The 20,802-nt window shown below is 40.0% G+C and overlaps 3 protein-coding genes across 4 annotated transcripts in view; 2 read left to right on the top strand and 1 right to left on the bottom strand.

Annotated features, from left to right (window-relative positions):
- Window positions 1-152: 152 nt before the first annotated feature.
- yars2 (tyrosyl-tRNA synthetase 2, mitochondrial) lies at window positions 153-4,527 on the top strand. Its single transcript, XM_058074684.1, has 5 exons — window positions 153-954; window positions 2,211-2,378; window positions 2,449-2,604; window positions 2,675-2,845; window positions 3,218-4,527. Exons 1-5 carry the CDS (start codon window positions 167-169, stop codon window positions 3,375-3,377), a joined length of 1,443 nt encoding a protein of 480 aa, XP_057930667.1. The 5' UTR covers window positions 153-166; the 3' UTR covers window positions 3,378-4,527.
- A 537-nt stretch (window positions 4,528-5,064) lies between these two features.
- cdkn1bb (cyclin dependent kinase inhibitor 1Bb) lies at window positions 5,065-9,467 on the top strand. Its single transcript, XM_058074689.1, has 3 exons — window positions 5,065-5,786; window positions 5,878-6,003; window positions 7,801-9,467. Exons 1-2 carry the CDS (start codon window positions 5,378-5,380, stop codon window positions 5,997-5,999), a joined length of 531 nt encoding a protein of 176 aa, XP_057930672.1. The 5' UTR covers window positions 5,065-5,377; the 3' UTR covers window positions 6,000-6,003; window positions 7,801-9,467.
- Window positions 9,468-17,409: 7,942 nt separating this feature from the next.
- Window positions 17,410-20,802, bottom strand: part of kcnq1.2 (potassium voltage-gated channel, KQT-like subfamily, member 1.2) — a 184,421-nt gene continuing 181,028 nt past the window's right edge. The window contains exon 20 of one of the 2 annotated variants that reach the window (XM_058076398.1): window positions 17,410-20,451. In XM_058076398.1, coding sequence (XP_057932381.1) covers window positions 20,305-20,451 — 147 coding nt within the window. In that variant the 3' untranslated portion in view covers window positions 17,410-20,304. The remainder of the gene's footprint in view (window positions 20,452-20,802) is intronic. The other variant, XM_058076401.1, reaches the window with a different exon arrangement.

Here is a 20,802-nt window from a genome sequence, read left to right as displayed (position 1 = left end):
ATTTTTTTCCTAATTAGGTTTTTTAATTGATATACCACATACGATATGATGATGTATATACAGTATTGTTTATTTAAAAAAGCCAAAAAGGACAGGAAGTGTTACAGACGGATTAAGCAGTTGCACCCCCAGCGCACTAGAGGGCGCTTCCTGCTTCCGCCACTTGATGTCCAACATGGCGGCCTCCATGGCCAGAGCTTGCCGCTATGTTATTCGACATGGTTACTCTATTCCGACGACTGTATGCCTCACACTCCTACGTGGGTTTCACCAATCTTCCTCTGTTTGTAATGGGCTCCTCCATGGGTTAAACAAACGCGGCATTCTGAAGGACTCTTTCCCCGAGGACGCGGCACACGATCGGCTCCCCGCCTTGTTGCAGTCGGGTGCTCAGACGGTCTACTGCGGCTTCGACCCTACGGCGGACAGCCTCCACGTCGGCAACCTCCTCGCCCTTATCGGTCTCCTGCACTTCCGCAACGCCGGCCATCATGTGGTCGCTGTGCTCGGAGGGGCCACCGCGCAGATCGGTGATCCAAGCGGGAAAACAACGGAGCGAGAGCGGCTGTCCCCAGACGCCGTGAAGGCGAACACCCGCAGCATCCGGGAGAGTATCCACAGGATTTTCACCAACCATGAACTCAACTTCCATGACGGTTCAAAGGCGCTGGGAACCGTGACCGTGCTGGACAATCTCAGCTGGTACAAGGACTGGAACGTGGTCCGTTTCCTCTCGGAGGCCGGGAGACACTTCCGGATGGGGACCATGCTGAGCCGCCACAGCGTCCAGTCCAGGCTGCGGAGCGGGGACGGCATGAGCCTGACCGAGTTCACCTACCAGGTGTTGCAGGCCTACGACTTCTACCACGTCAACCAGATATATGGATGCAAGATTCAACTGGGGGGCACGGACCAGCTGGGCAACTTAATGTCCGGCCATGACTTCATCCACAAGTAAATATTATTTCTTATTATTTTTGTTATTTACCACAAACACTAATAGAAGTTGTATGACGTCACATGCGATATGGAGCTTGTTACAACACTTCTGTATATTTATGCCCTTTATTATTTATTAGGGGGCGGCACGGTGGTCTAGTGGCTAGCGCGCAGACCTCACAGCTAGGAGACAAGGGTTCAATTCCACCCTCGGCCATCTCTGTGTGGAGTTTGCATGTTCTCCCCGTGCATGCGTGGGTTTTCTCCGGGTACTCCGGTTTCTTCCCACATTCCAAAAACATGCTAGGTTAATTAGCGACTCCAAATTGTCCATGTGAGTGTGAATAGTTGTTTGTCTATATGTGCCCTGTGATTGGCTGGCGTGATTGGCAGGGTGTACCCCGCCTCTCCTCCGAAGACAACTGGGATAGGCTCCAGCACGACCCCCGCGACCCTTGTGAGGAAAAAGCAGTAGAAAATGGATGAATGAATGAAATATTTATTAGGCTACTTGGAGAATCAAAATGGTCTCGAAGCGTGTGTAGCCTCACACATGCCCGATTTAAAAAAAAAAAAAAAACCAACAAATTCCCAGACCCCAAACTTTCCCCGAAAAAGCACCCTAGTAGTGAAATGGGTCTTTCCAGAAGAAGAATGCTGACTGGTGGAGGACACTCGTAATGGTTTCTATTCACATACCACCTTCTCAAATACAGACAAATGAATAGATCTTGACAGTTTCTCTAATATTTCAAATTGGGGGTGTGACAACATAAAAATAACAAATATGAATAAAATATGTTCTTCAAGCATCAAAGAAGTTGGAGCAAATTTCATAGTGGATGAATCGTTACACTCCTAATAACTACAATATTTTCTCATAGCATAGAAAACCTGTTTAAGTGTGTGTTTTAATACTATTAGACCCCTCTATAAATAAAATAATAACCCTATAGTCTCCATTACGCTCCTATTAGCCAATATAGTAGCCATAATGAGAGCAAATAAGGCATATATTGCATATATTTTTATTCACTCTTAGAAGAATGACTCCATTCAAGTGGGAAAAAATATTTTTAAAGCAGTTATTGATAAGATGACTTTTATTGCCAAGAGGTTGTTTCACTATGGAAAAAAATAATGCATTAAAGTCAATGTTGCTGCCAATTTAAATAATTTACAGCAGTTTTTGGTAAATGTAGTTAAATTTTAAAGATCTCATGCGGCTTATTGGTGATAAGCCAATGTTCCGTCTCCTGCTTTCCGTCCAGGGTGAGCGGTGAGGAGGTGTACGGCCTCACCATCCCACTGGTCACCAGCTCGATGGGGGACAAGCTGGGCAAGACGGCGGGCAACGCTGTTTGGCTCAACCGTGACAAGACGTCGCCCTTCGAGCTCTACCAGTTTTACCTACGACAGCCCGACGCCAGCGTGGAATGGTGGGCGAGGGCGGGGACTCCAATTGACACCTCACAGTACCTGTCTGTAACTTCTCCATGTGCTCTGCAGGTACCTGAAACTGTTCACCTTTCTTCCTCTGGCTGAGGTGGAGAGACTGATGGAGCAGCAGAGGGAGGATCCTGCTAAACGTCTGGCCCATAAACGACTGGCAGCGGAGGTGACAAAGTTGGTGCATGGGAAGGAGGGTCTCGAGAGCGCCAAGAGGTCAGAATCCTGTACGTCATCCCAGCTATCTGGGATATGCAACGCTTGACCTCCATTGCTGTGGTTGCAGATGCACCAACACTCTGTACCACAGCAGCGTGCAAGCCTTGGAGGAGATGAGTGACTTGGAGCTGCAGGAGCTCTTCAGAGAGGCTCCCTTCCATGAACTGCTACTGGAACCCGGGATCACTGTCATTGACGCTTGCCGAAGGGTCAGCGCCATCCCAGAGGGCCCCAAAGGGTAGGTAGCTTAGCTTGCGTGTCTTTTCAATTCATTGCTTTGTTTTATTTTGCACAAGAGCTGCATTTTTAAAGGCTTTAGGATGTATTACTCTCAAAGAAACCAAACTGATGACAAAAGCCAGCAGCAAAACAGTAATTTGACATTTCGGAACACAACACGCTAATTATATATTTGCCTGAGCGTGGCGTCGGGGAGTTCTCCACCAGACTCCATTCACAAAAACTGTAATTGTAGCTCTGGCTGCACACACTTGATGATTAAAGATGTCTTCTGGACTTTTTAGCTGTTTGTGACGAGCATAATGGATGTATTGCTTGTGCTGACTTCCGTTATGTAACCATTTTTAACTATTTAACCGTTGGTGCACAGTTATCGGATGATCTCGGAGGGAGCGGTGTGGCTCAACCACAAACGGGCAGACAAACCTGATCAAGTACTGATCCCAAAGATCCACGTCCTGGCCAATGGACTTACCCTGCTCCGAGTGGGCAAGAAGAACTTCTACATCATCAAATGGCTCGGCCTCTAAAGTGCAAGGACCACTTTACTTGACTGGGAAGGGTGGACCACCTAAGAAGGTGCGTGGAAGTGATGGATAATTTACACATTTTCCAGCCTAATTTGTTTAGGTATAGGTATTGTACAGAGGTGATGTTTATTTTTATTAACTGTATTATTAAAAAATTATTTTATTGTTGATATGCTCACGTTTATCTCCCACTAAACTCTTGCTAGTTGAGCAGCAGGGGGCAGCATTGTACCAAACATAAAATGATGGTAGTGCTAGGACCTCTTCGAAATCACTGAATATTTAATGCTAACATCTTTGTTTGTTTTGAGCAACAAATGTAGCATATAGTGCCTTTGACATTTCCTAAATTAATTCAAGAGAAGGAATGAGGCCAACATCTTTTGGTGTTGTTTTAGACTTGTCATTTTTCTAAGATGGATTTATTTAAAAAGATGAATTTTACTGATAAGATGTTATTGTGAACATCGTTTCAAAATTTATTCCAGTATAGTTTATGCCAGTTTTTGTCATATACTGTGTATTTGTACATGTCAAAATGTAATTTATTCCACCAAGGTACCGCATCCAGAAAAATCTAAGCATGCTGAGACCCCATAATGATAATTCTAATGATGTAAATAGTGTAACAATTAATTCACTACATGCATCGATTTATATTCCTGTGATTCAATTTTTTTATTCCGAATGGCATATATCAATGTAATATTGTTTAAAAAGATAAACAATCTATTGAATCGACACTAGGAAATAAAGTATTACACTTACACTCGCGTGTAAGAGAGTGCAGCTACACTCGTTGATGTACAGCTAACCAGCTATGTTATCATATGCTAATTTCTTTTTAATTTAGGAGTGTCAGTTTGAAATACCTCGGGTACCAATGGTGCTCTATAAGTAAACTTGCCGTGCCTTGCCTGGGATTGCACGATTTACTGTAAAGTCAATAATTCATCATTCCAAGTTATACCAAGCTCTGTTGATCCTGAGTTAGTATTGCATTTATGGCATTTGCATTTTTACTCATTGATCATTTATTCATAAGTATGTCAGCAATATTCATCATTTACATCTGATTCTGTTACAAAAAAAAAATTGGAATCTAGGAGACTTCACCTGCACTGTCCAGTATCCAGGTATTTATTTCACAGTCACACTGAATGTATTTTTGGCTAAAAGGTTACTGAACTGATTAAATTTACTGAATCGTTTCAAATCGTATCTTTGTAATTGAAACTTAAAACATAAATAAATCGTCCTTGAATTGTATCGGCAACCACAAATCATGAATCAAATTGCCCCGAGTAGAGGCTTTGGACACCCCTGGTTTACATGCATTGTTTCGAGATCAAAGCAAATCATGATTGTACCACTTATTATTTTGAAGATTATTTGATAAATGAGTTCAAATGACAAGTTTATTTGGATAATATGATAAAGAATAGGCAATTGAAAACAAACACAAGAATATTACGTCTTACAAGCTTGGGCAAAATGATCAAACAAAACAAGGTGCTGCTCTGTTTTAACTCGCTCGGTCCACCTTAAGAAAAGTGGGCTGGCCCAAAACACTTCAACCAATGAGCATCCGCCCTTATATTTAAACAGCGCCCATGCGTCAATCATTCGTCTTGACTCCGCCTTCCTTTCCAGCTCTGTCTGTCAAGCTTTCAAACTCAAAAGTGTTTCTCCTCAATCGCCATATTGGCTACGGGGAAGGATCTCTGTGCGGTGTCTCTCTTGTTTTTTTGGCGGACCCAGAGTGACGAGAAGCGGCTGCAGGTTACGTTCAGACAACCCTTCTGGATCTACCGCGGTTGTTGACATTCGCATGGCATAAAAGTGCTTTTTCACCCCTACGTCGATATTTTTTTTACTTTTCGGATTTTACCCAGCAAGGAGGATAGGCTTTTGTTTTGTTTTTCATCCCCAAAACTGGACGCTCCAGGCTGTTTTGTGCCGTTTTCCCGTGTGTTTTTGGTGGTGGAGGGGTGTAAAAAATGTCAGATGTTCGACTATCTAGCGGGAGCCCGACGTTGGAGCGGGGCGAGCCGCGCGTACCGGAGCACCCGAAACCGTCAGCCTGCCGGATCCTCTTCGGCTCGGTGGACCACGACGAGCTCAGGCGGGATTTAAAGGGACACCTGCGGGATCTGGAGCAGGCCGCCGCCGCGAAGTGGAACTTCGACTTCGCCGCGTACGATCCGCTTGACAACGGAGGGATCCGCTGGGAGCTGGTGGACTGTCGCGACGTGCCGGATTTTTACAGTCGGCCGCCGCGGGTGACTAACCGCGTAGATCTGAACGGGAATCATAGCTGTGTTGCGGGGGACACCACGGCCATAGTCGGTGGGCCGACGGAGTGCTCGGAGCAGTGCACCGCCGTGAGGAAGAGACCCGCCTGTCACGGTACATACCACCGGGACATTTAAACATTTAGAAGTGGGCATTTGTTCCCATTTTGATTACTTTTGACCGATTTTTTTCTCCATTTTTGCAGAGCCCTCAACCCCGAGCAAGAGGTCGCACAGCAGCCCGGGTGAGGTCGCTTTCCCGAGCCGGAGTCGCTCGGCCGAACACACGCCCAGAAAGAGCAGCGGCAGTCCAGGGAGGCAAACGTGAGACGGTGAGTGTTTTTTTTCATTACTTTCATATCTTCTATGGTGTGCTAAAATGGCGTACCTTGTATTCATTCACTTCTACTAGTGGCATTGAAGATTATTGTAGTAGTAGTAGTAGTAGTAGTAGTAGTGGTGGTGGTGCTTCCATGCACGCGCTTGTTTGTGCTCCAGTCGCGAACGCGCACACGCACCGAGCACCTGGGTCGCGCGCCGTACGTGAGTTGTAAACAACAAACGTGCACGACTTTGAGAGCGTAGTAGTAACACGTCAGCAGCCACTGCCCTCGGGCACGTACGTGCGTGCGTGTGTGTGTGTGTGTGTGTGTGTGTGTGTGTATTGGAGGTGCCTCAGCCTCTGCACACGCACATCTGTCTACGTTTGTGTGTGTGTGTGTGTGTGCAGAAAGGACCGAAACTTCAACTTTTTAAGCAAAAGAACGTCTCGAAACTTGCATTGTCTTGTTTTGTTGGTAATATTTAGCATGCATGCAATTTGCAAATTGCAGCTGTTTTAATAAAATATGCTGTAGCCTCATCATTTGCATGTTATGTCACAATGCAGAGCATTTTTTTGTATTTATTTGCTGCAGCACTTTGAGCCTTTCTGTTTATTGCAGGTTGCATGTTGTTTGCAGCCTGTGGTGTAATAATTCAGAATCTCAGCCTGTTCATTTGCATGTTATGTCAGGGTGCAGTGTTAAAATGAAATGTAGTATTACAATGTAATACATGATGCATGACATTGCACCTTGCTAGACACCTCATTTACATGTTATGTAACAATGAAGAACTTTAAAGTTGCATTTTTGTGTTTTTATGAAAAGTAATTGTATTTTTTTTATTATTTAACCTTCTACTTTTCCATTATTATGAATTATCATGAATTAGTTTTTTTGTCCTACATATTTATATCTTGTTCCTTGCAAGATGCATGTTTTGCAGCTTGTGTTCCAATAATTCAGTGCATGTTTACTCATTTGCATGTCATGTCTGTCACTATGAAAGATGCTAAATTAGAATTTTTTACATTTTATTGAACTGATGTGTATTTTCTAGTACTGGTATGCATGTTTTTTGCAGTATGCATGTCATGCAGCGTTTGCTTTATGTTAATCATAACCTCATAACCACCTACTTTACATGTTATGTCAGCGTGGACGGTGTTAAAAGTGCTTGTGTGCTAGTAATTTAAGATAATAATGATAAATTTACAGCCTCATAATTAGAATGTTTGTTGCTACCAAATGTGCTGAATGTGCATTTTGGGGGATTTAGTTTCATTCGTGTGTTTTTTTTTTTTTTCATGCGAGTGTTCACTGCAGGTCTTAATCGTTTAATTTGACCTTACGCCACAGCCTAATTGACATGCTGTGTCAGTGTACAGGGTGCTAAGTGTTCAGTTTTTGTATTTTGCAAATTATGCAACTGTGAGGGTGCTCAATATGTATTTTTGTAATGGTTTTGTATGTTTCATTAATATCTTGTAATATGCTTTAATATTTAGAGATGATTCTGAACTTGCACCCTCCAGGTGTCATTTATACTATTTAATTTAAGCTGCATATTTTCCCCTAAATGCACTTTAGTTGCAATAATGTTACAGCCCGTGTTCTAGTATTTAATACAGTCTTGACTAAACAGCACCACCTTGCATAAAAATGCGCTAAAACATGCATTTAGTGCTCAACTTCAGTTTTTTATTCTGTATTTTTATGAGACAATTTGTAAGGTATTCCTAAAATGTATGTGGTATGTTGTTTTGCCCATTTTAATCATTTCTTTTGTTTCTTCTTGTCTCACAGAGCTGAAGATGCATTTCCTGCATTGGGAAACCCTCCAGTGTTGGTCAACTTTTGTTTTTGTTTGGATTGATTTTTGTTTTTCAACACTTTTTTGTTTCAATTTGATCTCGTTTTGGAAGAAGAGGAAGTACACATCATCTTATGAGAAACATATCAGCTCTCCTTTGCGGACGCTGTTGAAGCACTGAATAAGAAAACACTAACAAAAACCAATTTTGGCACTCAAAATCTTGTTTTGTCAAGTTACTGCCTCTGAAAGCAGTGGATGTAGCAGTGTGCAATTAGGTTCTTTTCATTTGCTCCTTTTTGTACTACCTGTGTGTGTTTGTATATAGAAATTTATATTTCTCTCCATATGTAGCACATAAGAAAACATTGTGATTTGCAAAACAAATCCTTTATACTTATATATTATATTGTAAGAAAAAAAAATAAGGTGTGAATTTTGATTTGACTTGAAGAATTGCAGTGTAGTTTGGTTCCAAAATGCTGTTCTGTTTTTAATATTATTCTCTTCTTTACTGAAAAGGCAGTGTTGATACTATTTTAAAACAGGGGTGTCCAAAGTGTTGTTTTTTTTGTAGTCTGCATAGTCTGGGAACTTTGCAAATTCAGTGGGGTAAAAACTATGAAAAACATATATTGTTTGCATTTATCTATCAAATTCTAGTAATACAACGAGCAAAAAATATATTACAAATGGGAGGGGTGATGGGAAGAATATCTTTTTTATTTGCAAAAAATATTATTGTAAAAATAAATTATTAAAAAAGGGGGGAACAGAGTAAAAAAGCCAATAGATTTTATGCATTTTTTGTGCATAATCTAAAAATTCAATAGCAAAATAAAAACAAAATTATAAACAAATATATAATTAATGTGGGGGGGGGGGCCTAAAAAGGCCAATGAAAAAATATGTATCTCCATTTTTCCTGTTTGGGTTATGTGGTAAAACAATAGTGTTCAAAATTGTAGTAACTCGCAACTCAGTTTTTATTGTTTGAGGACATATTCTAAAAATAAAATGACAAAAATTATTACAAATGGGGTTGGGTGTGTAGCGTCTTTTGGTGGAAATAGTTTGGACACCCCTGATTTAAAACAATATACTGTACATATGTTAAAATATACATCTAATTTAGCTTCAGTTTCTCAACAGTGTATCCACCTTTCCAAACTCACACAGTGAAGAACGGTACAAAAATGTAGCGACTATTTTATGCAGGACCCCCCACCACCCCCCCCCCCCCCCATTATTTTATTTGATTTAAAATCACCCTGTGGTTCAACACACTTGCATTTATTTTCCCCCTTATGTCCCTTGCACACCTCAGCCTTTATTTAGTGTACTTTGGTTTGATTTTTTTTTTTAAGTTGAAGGGCAAAAAATTAATGGCGCTTAATTTTTAAAAAAAAAAAACAGTCCTGCCTAAAGGCTCCTTTCACACAGTAGTAACCGGATGTTCCTTCTTATAAGACCAAACTGATGGCCGCCAAGTGCTTTTTCTTTATTTTTTCGACTTCACATGGTTTGACTTTGTGATAACCTACATTATATATTTTAAAATCATGTTTAGCCTGCTGAGGATGCCCATGGCAGCATCTAAAAGCTTCCTTTTAAAAAAAAAAATACAAAAAAAAAAAAAAGAGAAGTAACACCAGCTCCTCTCAGAAATGCAGTCACCCTTGTATGCCTGTGTATTTGTGTACATATTTGCTTTGTACATAATTTTTGTATAAAACAAAACACTGAGAAATTATACTAACTTATTTATGTCAAACATTTTTTTTCATTGTAGAAATATTTTTTTTGATTCACGGTTATCCAAAGTGGCATTTACTTTATTATATTTGTATTTTTTTTTAAAGCATATTTGTGTTATTTTTTTCCCAATAAGGTTGCAAACTGAGCCCAATTAAATATTTGATGTGTATTTTTCTTTTGTAATGTGTGGTTATAAAATGTTGCAATCAATTAAAAAAAGTTACATTTAAATATACTTGTGGTTGTTTTTAATTTAATTTAATCTCATAACATATTTAAAAAATCATGTTGAAGAATTACCCTGAACAGTCAGATGACTGACAGGTGGCTCGTCCAGTTAAAAGGTGAGTTGAGAAAGCACAACTGCAAGCTAAAATCTGGAAGTATATATTTAAAAAAATAATTCATGCATTTGAAATGATTATGGGTATTTTGGGTGGGTATTTTTAAGTATTTTTACTTCAAACAATACATATTAGCCGGTTATGCTATTTGATAAATTCACCTTTTGTTCACTTTTTGTTGTATTTTCTGTGTCCTGTAGAAAATGTGTCATCATCAAAGATTCCGCATTGAGGTCAGACCCCCCCACAAGAAGACACCTGCATGCTGTTTGTGCGTTAGCGAGAGAGGTGGTCCCCCCCGCCTACAAAAGTCAGGGTCTGGTCCTCCTGAAGTGTGCAGGTGGGTAACCTCAGCAGCTCCATCCGTCCACCCCCACCCTGTTTCCATTGTCCCAGTGTGTGGGGGTCTTTGTGTGGAAGACCATTGTGAGGGGACAGGGGCCGGCCTCTGTTGTGTCTGGGCCTTCTCCGTCCAGACAAAGGGGGGCCCGTCTACCAACCTCAGACTGACTGCTTGACTAGTTGGCTTGCTGCTTGACTAACTGACTGCTGTGCCTGGAGGAAAGCGGGGTTGTGTGTGCATAAATACGCTGTCATTAGGGAAGTTGGATTTTTCAGGGTTCATGTTATTATTGGACAAGTACTGTAAAATGGCCATAATCCTCAAATGCGAATATGTAAGGAAGTGAAAGTGAGAATAACTACTGTATATTATGCAACCAGTACAGATACCCAATACAAACTGTTTGGAAGACGGGTTACGGTAATACAACTTTTTTCTTCTAATATTTCAACATAGTTTTATGAGGAATTACAATTTTTCTTCTAATTTCTTTGATATATTAAATTATGTTGTTGTCCCCAAGAATTCCAGATTTTTTCTTTTGATCTGTGCCCAAAAAAGTCATGCTGTCCGCCCATCCATCTATTTTATATGCCACTGGGTATGCTGGAGCCTATCCCAGTTGACTTTAGTAGAGAAACAGAGTCCAGTTCCTCCCAGGCCAGTTGAGAGACATAGTGTCTACAAAGAATCCTGGGTCTTCCCTTAGACGTCGTGCCTGTCGGATGTGCCCTGAACACCTCCCCAGGGGGGCGTCCACGGGGGCATCCTGACCAGATGCCTGAACCGCCTCATTCGGCTCCTCTCAATGAGCAGCGGTTATTTTGCCCAGAGAAAACGCATTTCGGATGATCTTGTTCTTTGGGTGACTGCCCAAAGCTCATGAGCAAGGCATAGGAACGTAGATCAGCCGGTAAATTAAGAGCTTTGTCTTTGGGATCAGCTCCCTCTTCACCACAACGGACCAATTCAAGTTAAGTCACTTGGGGCAGGATGTTATTCCCAACCCGGAGATGGCACTCCATCCTTTTTCTGCAGCACCACATTGGAATATTACACCTTTTTTTTGTTGTGATAGTACCCCCCCGCCTTTTTTTTCTTGTAATATTATTGACTTTAGTACAGATTTTTTTTATTTTATTTTTTTGGGTGGGGGGGGGGGGGGTAAATTTCTGACATTTTTCTTTTATTTTTACCAGTTCATTTTAGATTTTTTTTTGTGACATTACAAGTTTTTTTTCTTGGAAAATTATGATTTTAGTTTCTCCTTAAATTCTTTACCTTTTTTTTAAAATCCTGATTTATTTCTTATACCTTGTATCTAAAAAGTGTACATTATGTTCTAAAAAAAAAACCATTTTCTCAAATTCATGACCTTTTTCTTACATTCTGTCTTTTCTTGTAAAATAATCACATTTTTTGTTTCATGAGGAATTATTTCCTCTAAAATGATGACGTTGCAATTTTTTGCTCCTACTCCTAAATTTCTAACTCTTTTCTCAAATTCATGAATTTTCTTCTTTACATCATGTCCTCAAAAAGTGTTGCTACAAAGCTCCGGTGACGTCATTTCTGAGAACGCAGCATGCTAGTAGTAACAATGAAACATGGTTGTACGCAATTGCCCATTTTCAACATAATGATGAGACATCCTTTGTTGTTTCGCTTCCTTATTCCTCCACTAAATCAGCAGACGCGTCAAAATAATCCGAGCGTGTGTCCATGCTTCTACAGTATGAGCTCTGGAATACTTGTAGTATTTTGCCATATTTAGCTAGCAGCTAGTAGCTAGCCGGTCTGTTACGGCGAGGTGTCACTACACTATGAAAGTAGTTCTTCAGTGTAAAAATGTAAATAATAGCAATGTTGTGTACTTTCTTGGATATGTGGGTGCCTTCTATAGTCATGTTATTTTATATAGAAATATTATATATTTATAGAATAATATAGATATAAAACTAAAGTGACGTGAGGCCATGAGGGCAGGTGGGTGGGCATCTGCCACCCCAGCAACTGTCGATGCAGCTATTTTCAGGGACGATATAAGTGCTGGACATCAGCTGCTGCTACACAATGTGGTGGTGGTGGGGGGGTTGGGGGGTGGGGCGGTTGGGGGTTGGGGCACCTGTTAGTTGCTATCTGCTATCACGTAACACTGCTGGGCCTCAGCAGACAGGTGACAGGCGACACTCGCGCAGCTGGGCCCAAGCGGTTTCCATGTTGGGGGGTGTCAGGCCCCCTCCATATGCATGGTTGTAGTATAAAGTATATGATTTAAGTGTCATTTGTACCTTTTTAGGTGTGGTCTGCCTGAGTGATGTAACCAAATAACCATATTTTGATGGTAATGCCGCCTGTTGTGAACCTCTGACCTGGCATTTGCTAGCATGTTGTTAGCATTTTGATAGTGTGCCGACATCATACCATGTATAGACTGGCATTTTGATAAGAGTACGATACCACAAATGGCATCATGCTAACAGTTAACGTGCTAAGAAGTAAAAGTACCAAGGCAGTTCTAGCATGTCCCTATGTCATTCCATACATACAGTATATTAGCATTTTCACTCAAATACAAATGCTAACATGCTAACAGTTAGCATAGTTTGCAGGGCCGAAAGTACCACCACGACATGTATGTGCGTATTTACATTCGTAAATAGTAAAATATGACTGCAGAGCTAACATGCCAAACGTTAGCATGCGTCAACAAGTGGCATGCCCATCAAAATTTCCATGGTAATTTTTCTAATGAATAATAATAATAAAATAATAATAATAAAAAACAACAGACTAATGATAATCAAAATAAAATAAAATATAAAAAATAGATATATATAAAAAATATAAAATAAAATATTTAAGAAATATATCTAAATTAAATGTAAAATAATTATAACTTATGCCAATAATAATGAATTTAACAATATAAAATGATACATTTCTGTTCATTTATTGAACGTGACCAATCAGTTTATTAAATGGTAATTTTATGATATTTAAGTGGAGAATTAATTTTCAGTCACAAACATGGAGATGGGGGCGGGGATTATAAACATCCTCAGTCGAGCATCGTACTCAAAGCTGACTGTCGTATTTTCCTGTGGCATCAACAGGCAACCATAATATTAGGAACAGCTCCCAGTATAACGTACAAGCAATATCGCCCAATTACCACTCTGGCGTCTGGGATGGTTGCCAGCGCGTCAGCATAATTAGGAAAATGATGTCATCAAATTGGGCTTCATTAACCGTGAACACAGCACATTATCAGCATGGGGACAAACACAAGGCTCACTCACACACACAACCAGACACGGGGGCAACATTTGTATCCGTTTAGGGATCATTTTGCCTCCTCCACCTGGCAAAGCTGATATTCGGCCTGCTCAGCCCACAGAGACATGTGGTATGTGGAATATATAATTAATATGTGGTATTCATAGTTGGCGCTTTCGCAGCTAATGCGCCACTTTGTTCAACATTTGGATCCACACACATAACAGTGAACATTCACCTGTCCATACGCATAATGAATATTCCACGTTTGTCCATTCATTTCCACACCATCATCTAAACATAATAAAATAATGTAAGTCCATTCACATACTCACACAATTTGAGCCTCCGTCTGTCTACTCGCATATACTGCACACATAATGACTACCACGTGACTTACACTACCGGTCAAAAGTGTATCCACACTAATTGTATGTCCATTCACACACACACATAACATAGTGAACATTCACCTGTCCATACGCATAATGAATATTTCACGTTTGTCCATTCATTTCCACACCATCATCTAAACATAATAAAATAATGTAAGTCCATTCACATACTCACACAATTTGAGCATCCGTCTGTCCACTCACATGTACTGCACACAGTGACTGCCACGTTACTTACACTACCGGTCAAAAGTGTATCCAAACTAATTGTATGTCCATTCACACACACACACAAACACACACACACATAACATAGTGAACATTCACCTGTCCATACGCATAATGAATATTTCACGTTTGTCCATTCATTTCCACACCATCATCTAAACATAATAACTACCGATCAAAAGTGTATCCAAATTAATTGTATGTCCATTCACACACACATAATGTAGCATTTGTTTACGCAGTCACTTACTCGCACAATGTCAACATCTGTCTGTCCATACACATACAGTATACACATCATATATCTGTTTCTCAATTTACAGCGTCAGCGTGTCATCCATGTTGTCTTTCCATGGAGATCAAACTGCCTTTTGAAGTCCTTCTGTGTGTCTGTCTCGTGTTGACATGAAAGCCGATCGTAGGGCAGCTCTGAGCGTCCTCTGCAGACGGAGGTGCCGCTCCCATCTCACCCCCTTCCTCTCTCTCTCTCTCTCTCTCCCCCAGTGGTGATGGAAACCAGAGGTGCCCCGCCCCCCCTCCCCCCCAGCCTCGTGTCGTCCCTCCGGCTAATTGGAAATGGCTTTGCGCTCCTCTCACCTCTCTTATCCCAGCTCACTTACACTCCAGCCATCCTCCTCCTCTGGCCTCACCCCTTCCTCTGCGATTCCCCACTGGGATGAACTAACCCTCCTTTCCCTCCCTGCTCTCCCCCCATGCTGATTTTGGTACATCCTCAGTATTCTTTGGCCTTTGAAGGCAAATATAATAGAGTGGTAACCTGAGAGCCAAAGGGGGGATATGGAATATTGGAGGAAGTGTTCTTTCTCTCTCTTTCTCTCTTTCTCTCTTTCTCTCTCTCTTCCTGTTTTGTGCGACAGGAAATCAAGTACAAAGTTGGGCTTGATTATTGTTAGTTAATGTCTTAAAATGCCTCAAAAAGTTTGGTAAGTTTGAATGGCCATGGGCTATTTTATAGGATAACATTTTCCTTGTTTTAAATAAATCTAATAATAATTCAATAAATACTATATAGAATATAGTAATTTAATAAATAATAATACAATAAAAATGTAATTTAAAAGCATTTGGTTCTCTTATATTTTTTTCCCCAGAAAAGTGTGCCTTCCCAACATGTAGCATGGAGGTATGGATGAAAAAACCCAATGTGGTCATAGCTGGGGTTATTACCAAATATCATGGAAAATTCGACAGTGATACAGTAATCCCACACACAGCTTCACGATATCGCTATTTAAAAAAAAAAATAAACAAAATGAATAGATCATCGCTGTTTCAGGGTTGAATCCAACCTATTGTGAGGCAAATTTAAAGCAAACGTTTTCGCTTAAATTAAGCATTTTGGATCATGAAAGTGAACTTAAATACAAACATAAGGCATTCGGAAAACATTCAAAGATGTTGTGATGATATGTAGTATTTGACACTGGTCACTAGGTGTCAGTAATGTTATATTGATAAGACAGTGGCCACCACAGGAAGTACTTTACAGTAAAATAGTAGAATAAAATAAAATGGAATTGTCCTTTATTGTCATTGTAACAAGTACAACGAAATTGTACTTGAATAAAAAGAATAACAAGGAACTCTCCCAAATTTGACATGTGTGAGTTGTCTACTATATTATGTCTACTATGTAGGGTAATAGGATTGTAAAGATGACTATAGGGGTGTTATTTTGTTTGTAGAAGGCTCTAATAATGTTAAAAAACTATTTAGAAGTTAAGTAAACAAGTTTTCCATGATCTTACATATTTGAAGATATATATATATTTGTCTGTGTCAGCTCACCAAACAAACGTCAATGTTGGTCAGTGGCAACACAACTGAACACAAAATGTTGCTTTAAAATGAAACTTTTGATTATCACAGGATAAAAAAATAATCCAAATCATCATGGCCCTGTGTGAAAAAGCGAGTATGTTAAAACATAACTTAACTAATTAATTGAGATCTGTCAGTGTGGAAAAGGTGATAAAGCCATTTCTAAAGCTTTGGGACTCCAGCAAACCACAGTGAGAGCTATTATCCACAAATGGCAAAAACAAGGAAGAGGAGTGGTCGGCCAACCAAAATGACCCCAAGACCGCAGTATTGACTCGTTCCCAGATTGAGGAGCCTGATAACTCAATGATCTACCACCCACTCTACTTCTAGGAGTGAATCTAGGAGTGGCAAGTAATTGTAAATTCTGGGAGTGAAGTGCTCTCCTGGGTTGATAGGGTTCTAGGAGCTCTTTAAGATACAGCATATTGGTGTCTGACCGTGTAGTGCTTTTTATGCAAGGAGGACAATTTTGAACTCAATTCTAAGTTGTACAAGTAAAGTAAGTTGTCCAGTGCTGTGAGGCAATAGGGGTGAGATGTGATGACTTGTGTGTCAGTATTTCGGACTAGCTGAAGGGTCTGTAAAGATTTCTTCAGGCAACCTATCAACAGAGAGTTGCAGTAATCCAATCTGGAGGTCACACAAGCATGAAGAAGGAAGAAGAAGTGACCAAGAGGTCACAAAAGACCCCACAACAACACCCAAAGAACTGCAGGTCTCACCTGTTTCAGTTAAGGTCAGTGTTCATGACTCCACCATAAGAAAGAACCGAGGCAAAAACTGAGTCCCAAAACCAAAACCACTGCTGAACAAAAAGAAACATTAAGGTTTGTCTGAATTTTGCCAGAAAACATGATGGACTTGATGGTCCCTGAGACCTTCGGGTAAATACTTTGTGTCTGATGAGACAAAAGTTGAACTTTTAAGAAGGTGTGTGTCCCATTACATCTGGTGTCAGAAAAAGAACATCATACCAACAGTAAAATATGGTGGTGGTAGTGTGATGGTCTGGGATAAATGCTGTGACAAATGGAACCATGAATTCTGCTGTCTACCAAAAATCCTGAAGGAGAATGTCCTGCCATCTTTTGCTGACCTCAAGCTGAAACCAACTTGGGTTCTTCAGCAGGACAATGATCCAAAACACACCAGCAAGTCCACCTCTGAATGGCTGAAGAAAAACCAAATGAAGACTTTGGAGTGGCCTAGTCAAAGTCCTGACCTGAGCTGTGACCTTAAAAAGGCTTCATGCTGGAGAAGCCTCCAATGTGACTGAATGACAACAATTCTGCAAAGATGAGTGGGCCAACATTCCTCCAAGAGACTCATTTCAAGTTATCACAAACGCTTGATTGCAGTTGTTGCTGCTAAGGGTAGCCCTACCAGTTATTAGCCATGTAGCTTTGGATTTTTTTCTCCCTTAATAATAAAAAGTTTTATTTAATATCCACTTGATATACTAATATTTAAATGTGTTTGATGACCTGAAACATTGAAGTGTGTTTTTAAATTTAAATATAATTAAGTAAAATATTTTAAAATGTTCATCCATGAGAGCAGCCATGTTATTTTTGTGTTATATTCACACATATATTTGACTTTGGAAAACAATAATGGGCATTTTTGCCTTTTTGATGATATGTCAGGGACCCGACCACTAACTAGGTGTTTACTTCATATTAATTTGGTCCATAGCGTACATGACCTCCATTAATTGAAACAAGCTTCAGATTAATCGAGTAAGAAAATGCTCATGATTGTATATTTGTGTACCTTTATTCTTTTACTGAAGCTATTGGAAAAAAAATCGGATTCATCGAAAAAATAATAAAAATCTACCCATTAATTGGTTATTAAAATAATGGTGCATATACATATGTGTACAGTATACGTGTGTTTCAAGACTGTTTTGTCATGCTTGTTTGTAAAAGAGTATACTGCAACAAACCAATGATAGCTCACCTGTACACGCCAAAACCTTGGCCTTGGCATGAAAGCAGGAGGAGAAATGGTTAAAAACTGTAAAACCCTCAGATGGAAGCAAATGACGGCAGTAATGAAATGGACTTTATTTACAGCATGGCTCCAATGCAGAGCGTGTGCGTGAGTATCATTTACAATCATTTCCATCCATCTGCAGCACACGGGAGCCTCGCTCTCTGTGTTTCTCATCACTGCCCAGAAAGCAGACTGGTTCCAGCTGCGATGTTTCCACATGATAATAAATACAGTACAATAAGGCAATGTCTCTATTTACATCTTGTACAAAAGTGTACACCAGAGCAAACGCAGAGGCTGACCGATGGTGTGTCCACGATATGTTCGATTCTCTTTCAAATGCAAGCGACATTTCAACATCAACCAAAAGATAAGCTGGTGCTTACACGTGGGTTATAAATACAGCACATCAGGCCTTTTATACGCGAGGGGAACAAAACATACTTCCCTCATATATGTTTCATATCATCTTAAACAATATACATTGATTTCTATCACTTTTCCTCCAAAAACAACGTATATGTTTGGTGAAAATGATATCTATAATAGGGGTGTAGCGGTACATATTTACCCATACTCCACATTCGTCATGCATCTCTTCTGGAAATAAATACAGTAATACAATAATAATAATATCATGAGGATAATGATGATTTTTTTCTATCCATCCATAGAAAATGGATGGATGCATAATTTATTAATTTATTAATTTATTAATTTATTAATTTATTAATTTATTAATTTATTAATTTATTAATTTATTAATTTATTAATTTATTAATTTATTAATTTATTAATTTATTAATTTATTAATTTATTATTATTATTCATTTTCTACCGCTTTTTCCTCACGAGGGTCGCGGGGGTGCTGGAGCCTATCCCAGCTGTCTTTGGGCGAGAGGCGGGGTACACCCTGGGCTGGTGGCCAGCCAATCACAGGGCACATATAGACAAACAACCATTCACACTCACATTCATACCTATGGACAATTTGGAGTGGCCAATTAACCTAGCATGTTTTTGGAATGTGGGAGGAAACCGGAGTACCCGGAACATGCAAACTCCACACAGAGATGGCAGAGGGTGGAATCGAACCATGATCCTCCTAGCTAACCACTCGTCCGCCGTGCCGCCCATTATTATTATTATTATTATTATTATTATTATTATTATTATTATTATTATTATTATTATTATTATTATTATTATTATTATTATTATTATTATTATTATTATTATTGCATATTGTTGCATTTGTTTTGTTCTTTATTAATTCTTATTTAGTCATTACTTTATTTTAATATTCATTCAGTTTAAAATAAATAAGAATAATAAATAATAAATAAACATTCACACTCTTCAAGCCCTTTCGGTTACACTGGTATTGAAAACAATCATTTTAGAATAAGAAAATGCAGAAAAACAGATGCCTTGCTCCGCCGTAAATACACAACATTGTCAGGTCGGAAACACCCCGTGTCCACGTGCTGTTAATATTAATGCCTGGCATGCGGCAAAACCTCATATTTTGATTCACCTGGAAGACGGCTTGCTTGCATGCATGCCTCCGTTGGTGCTGGATAATGGTGGCTAATTAGCATGGTTTAAGGGCAGACTGAATGTTTGCTGTCTGCAGCACTTGAATGTTGAACTGCATTTTTGCTACTTTTGACGACATTCCAATTGCTTGTTTACACGTTTTTAAAACACGTTTAAAAAACAAAAACAAATGGTTTGATTCTTCATGACCGTGTTCACCTGCTGGATTATTGATCCACTTTTGAACCATATTCCGGGTAATTCCAATCTGATATTTTGAAGAGCCGCCGGATTTAAGTCAAGTAGACAAATTGGACTCATTGGGTCTCCTTCGCGCGGGGCACAGTACTCCATTTCCCTGGCGTCATTAGAACTAACACATTCTAAGTCTAGATGCCAAGAAAAACGCAGCATGCCTTGGACTCCCCCATTTGGGGGAACGCCAGCACTTTCATTGCTCGCTCGTTAGCTGGGGAGTAATATTAGGAGAAGAGGAACGGGCGCGCATAAATGGCGAGACGTGAGCGATGAGGAGGCCGAACAGTGAAATACACGAGTGGCGTCACGGCTTTGGAAGCTGGAATGACTTCACGTTGCTCCGACTGACAAAAACAACAACTATGGATTTGGATAAGAAGACCCACCATGATTCCTGCCCTTGGTGTCAGATGTCCAGGTTGTTCAGAAAGAAGAGTATGGAAGACCGAGTCATGGTTTGAATGATCTCATGCTCCTTTCTCAGCGTCTTTTAGTGATGTCATCCTCATCTCAGGGTCCTTCGTCAATGCTAATACCCATGCGCTTCTGGATGGTCACCCTGCGGATGGAGGGCTTGGACATCAGCTCCGGTTTGGGCAGGAACTGTTCCGTCAGGATCCGCAGAACCGAGTCCATTTTCTGGTCCATCTGATGCACCTAACGAAGGAAAGACAAAAGACAGTAGAGTTGTATGGATCTTGTGCCTCTTAAGAGTGAGTGACAGGAAGAAAAGCTGAATATAAGACGACTCATCTTTTTCACATTGCATCACAACCAATTAGCTAAAAATGTCATCCAATACTTCTCTACAAAAGAGGAGAATCTCAGGGAAGAACTACATTTGAAACACTTCCAGCACACGAAAATAACATTGATAAATTTCTGGAGATCACAATAGATGAAAATATGAGCTGGAAACCTCATATTCCAAATATACAACATAAGGTGGCCAGAAATATTTCAGTATTGAACAAAGCAAAATTTGTTCTCAATCAGAAATCACTCCAC

The sequence above is a fragment of the Doryrhamphus excisus genome, chromosome 6 (assembly GCF_030265055.1).
Source record: "Doryrhamphus excisus isolate RoL2022-K1 chromosome 6, RoL_Dexc_1.0, whole genome shotgun sequence".
In the NCBI taxonomy this organism is placed as follows: Eukaryota; Metazoa; Chordata; class Actinopteri; order Syngnathiformes; family Syngnathidae; genus Doryrhamphus; species Doryrhamphus excisus.
This window is presented reverse-complemented; position numbering and strand designations above follow the sequence as displayed.

Coding starts and splice junctions, on each gene's coding strand:
- yars2 (XM_058074684.1), top strand. CDS start 167: ATGTCCAACATGGCGGCCTCCATGGCCAGAGCTTGCCGCTATGTTATT. Junction 955..2,210: donor GGCCATGACTTCATCCACAA/GTAAATATTATT, acceptor CTTTCCGTCCAG/GGTGAGCGGTGAGGAGGTGT. Junction 2,605..2,674: donor GGTCTCGAGAGCGCCAAGAG/GTCAGAATCCTG, acceptor CTGTGGTTGCAG/ATGCACCAACACTCTGTACC.
- cdkn1bb (XM_058074689.1), top strand. CDS start 5,378: ATGTCAGATGTTCGACTATCTAGCGGGAGCCCGACGTTGGAGCGGGGC. Junction 5,787..5,877: donor GAAGAGACCCGCCTGTCACG/GTACATACCACC, acceptor CCATTTTTGCAG/AGCCCTCAACCCCGAGCAAG.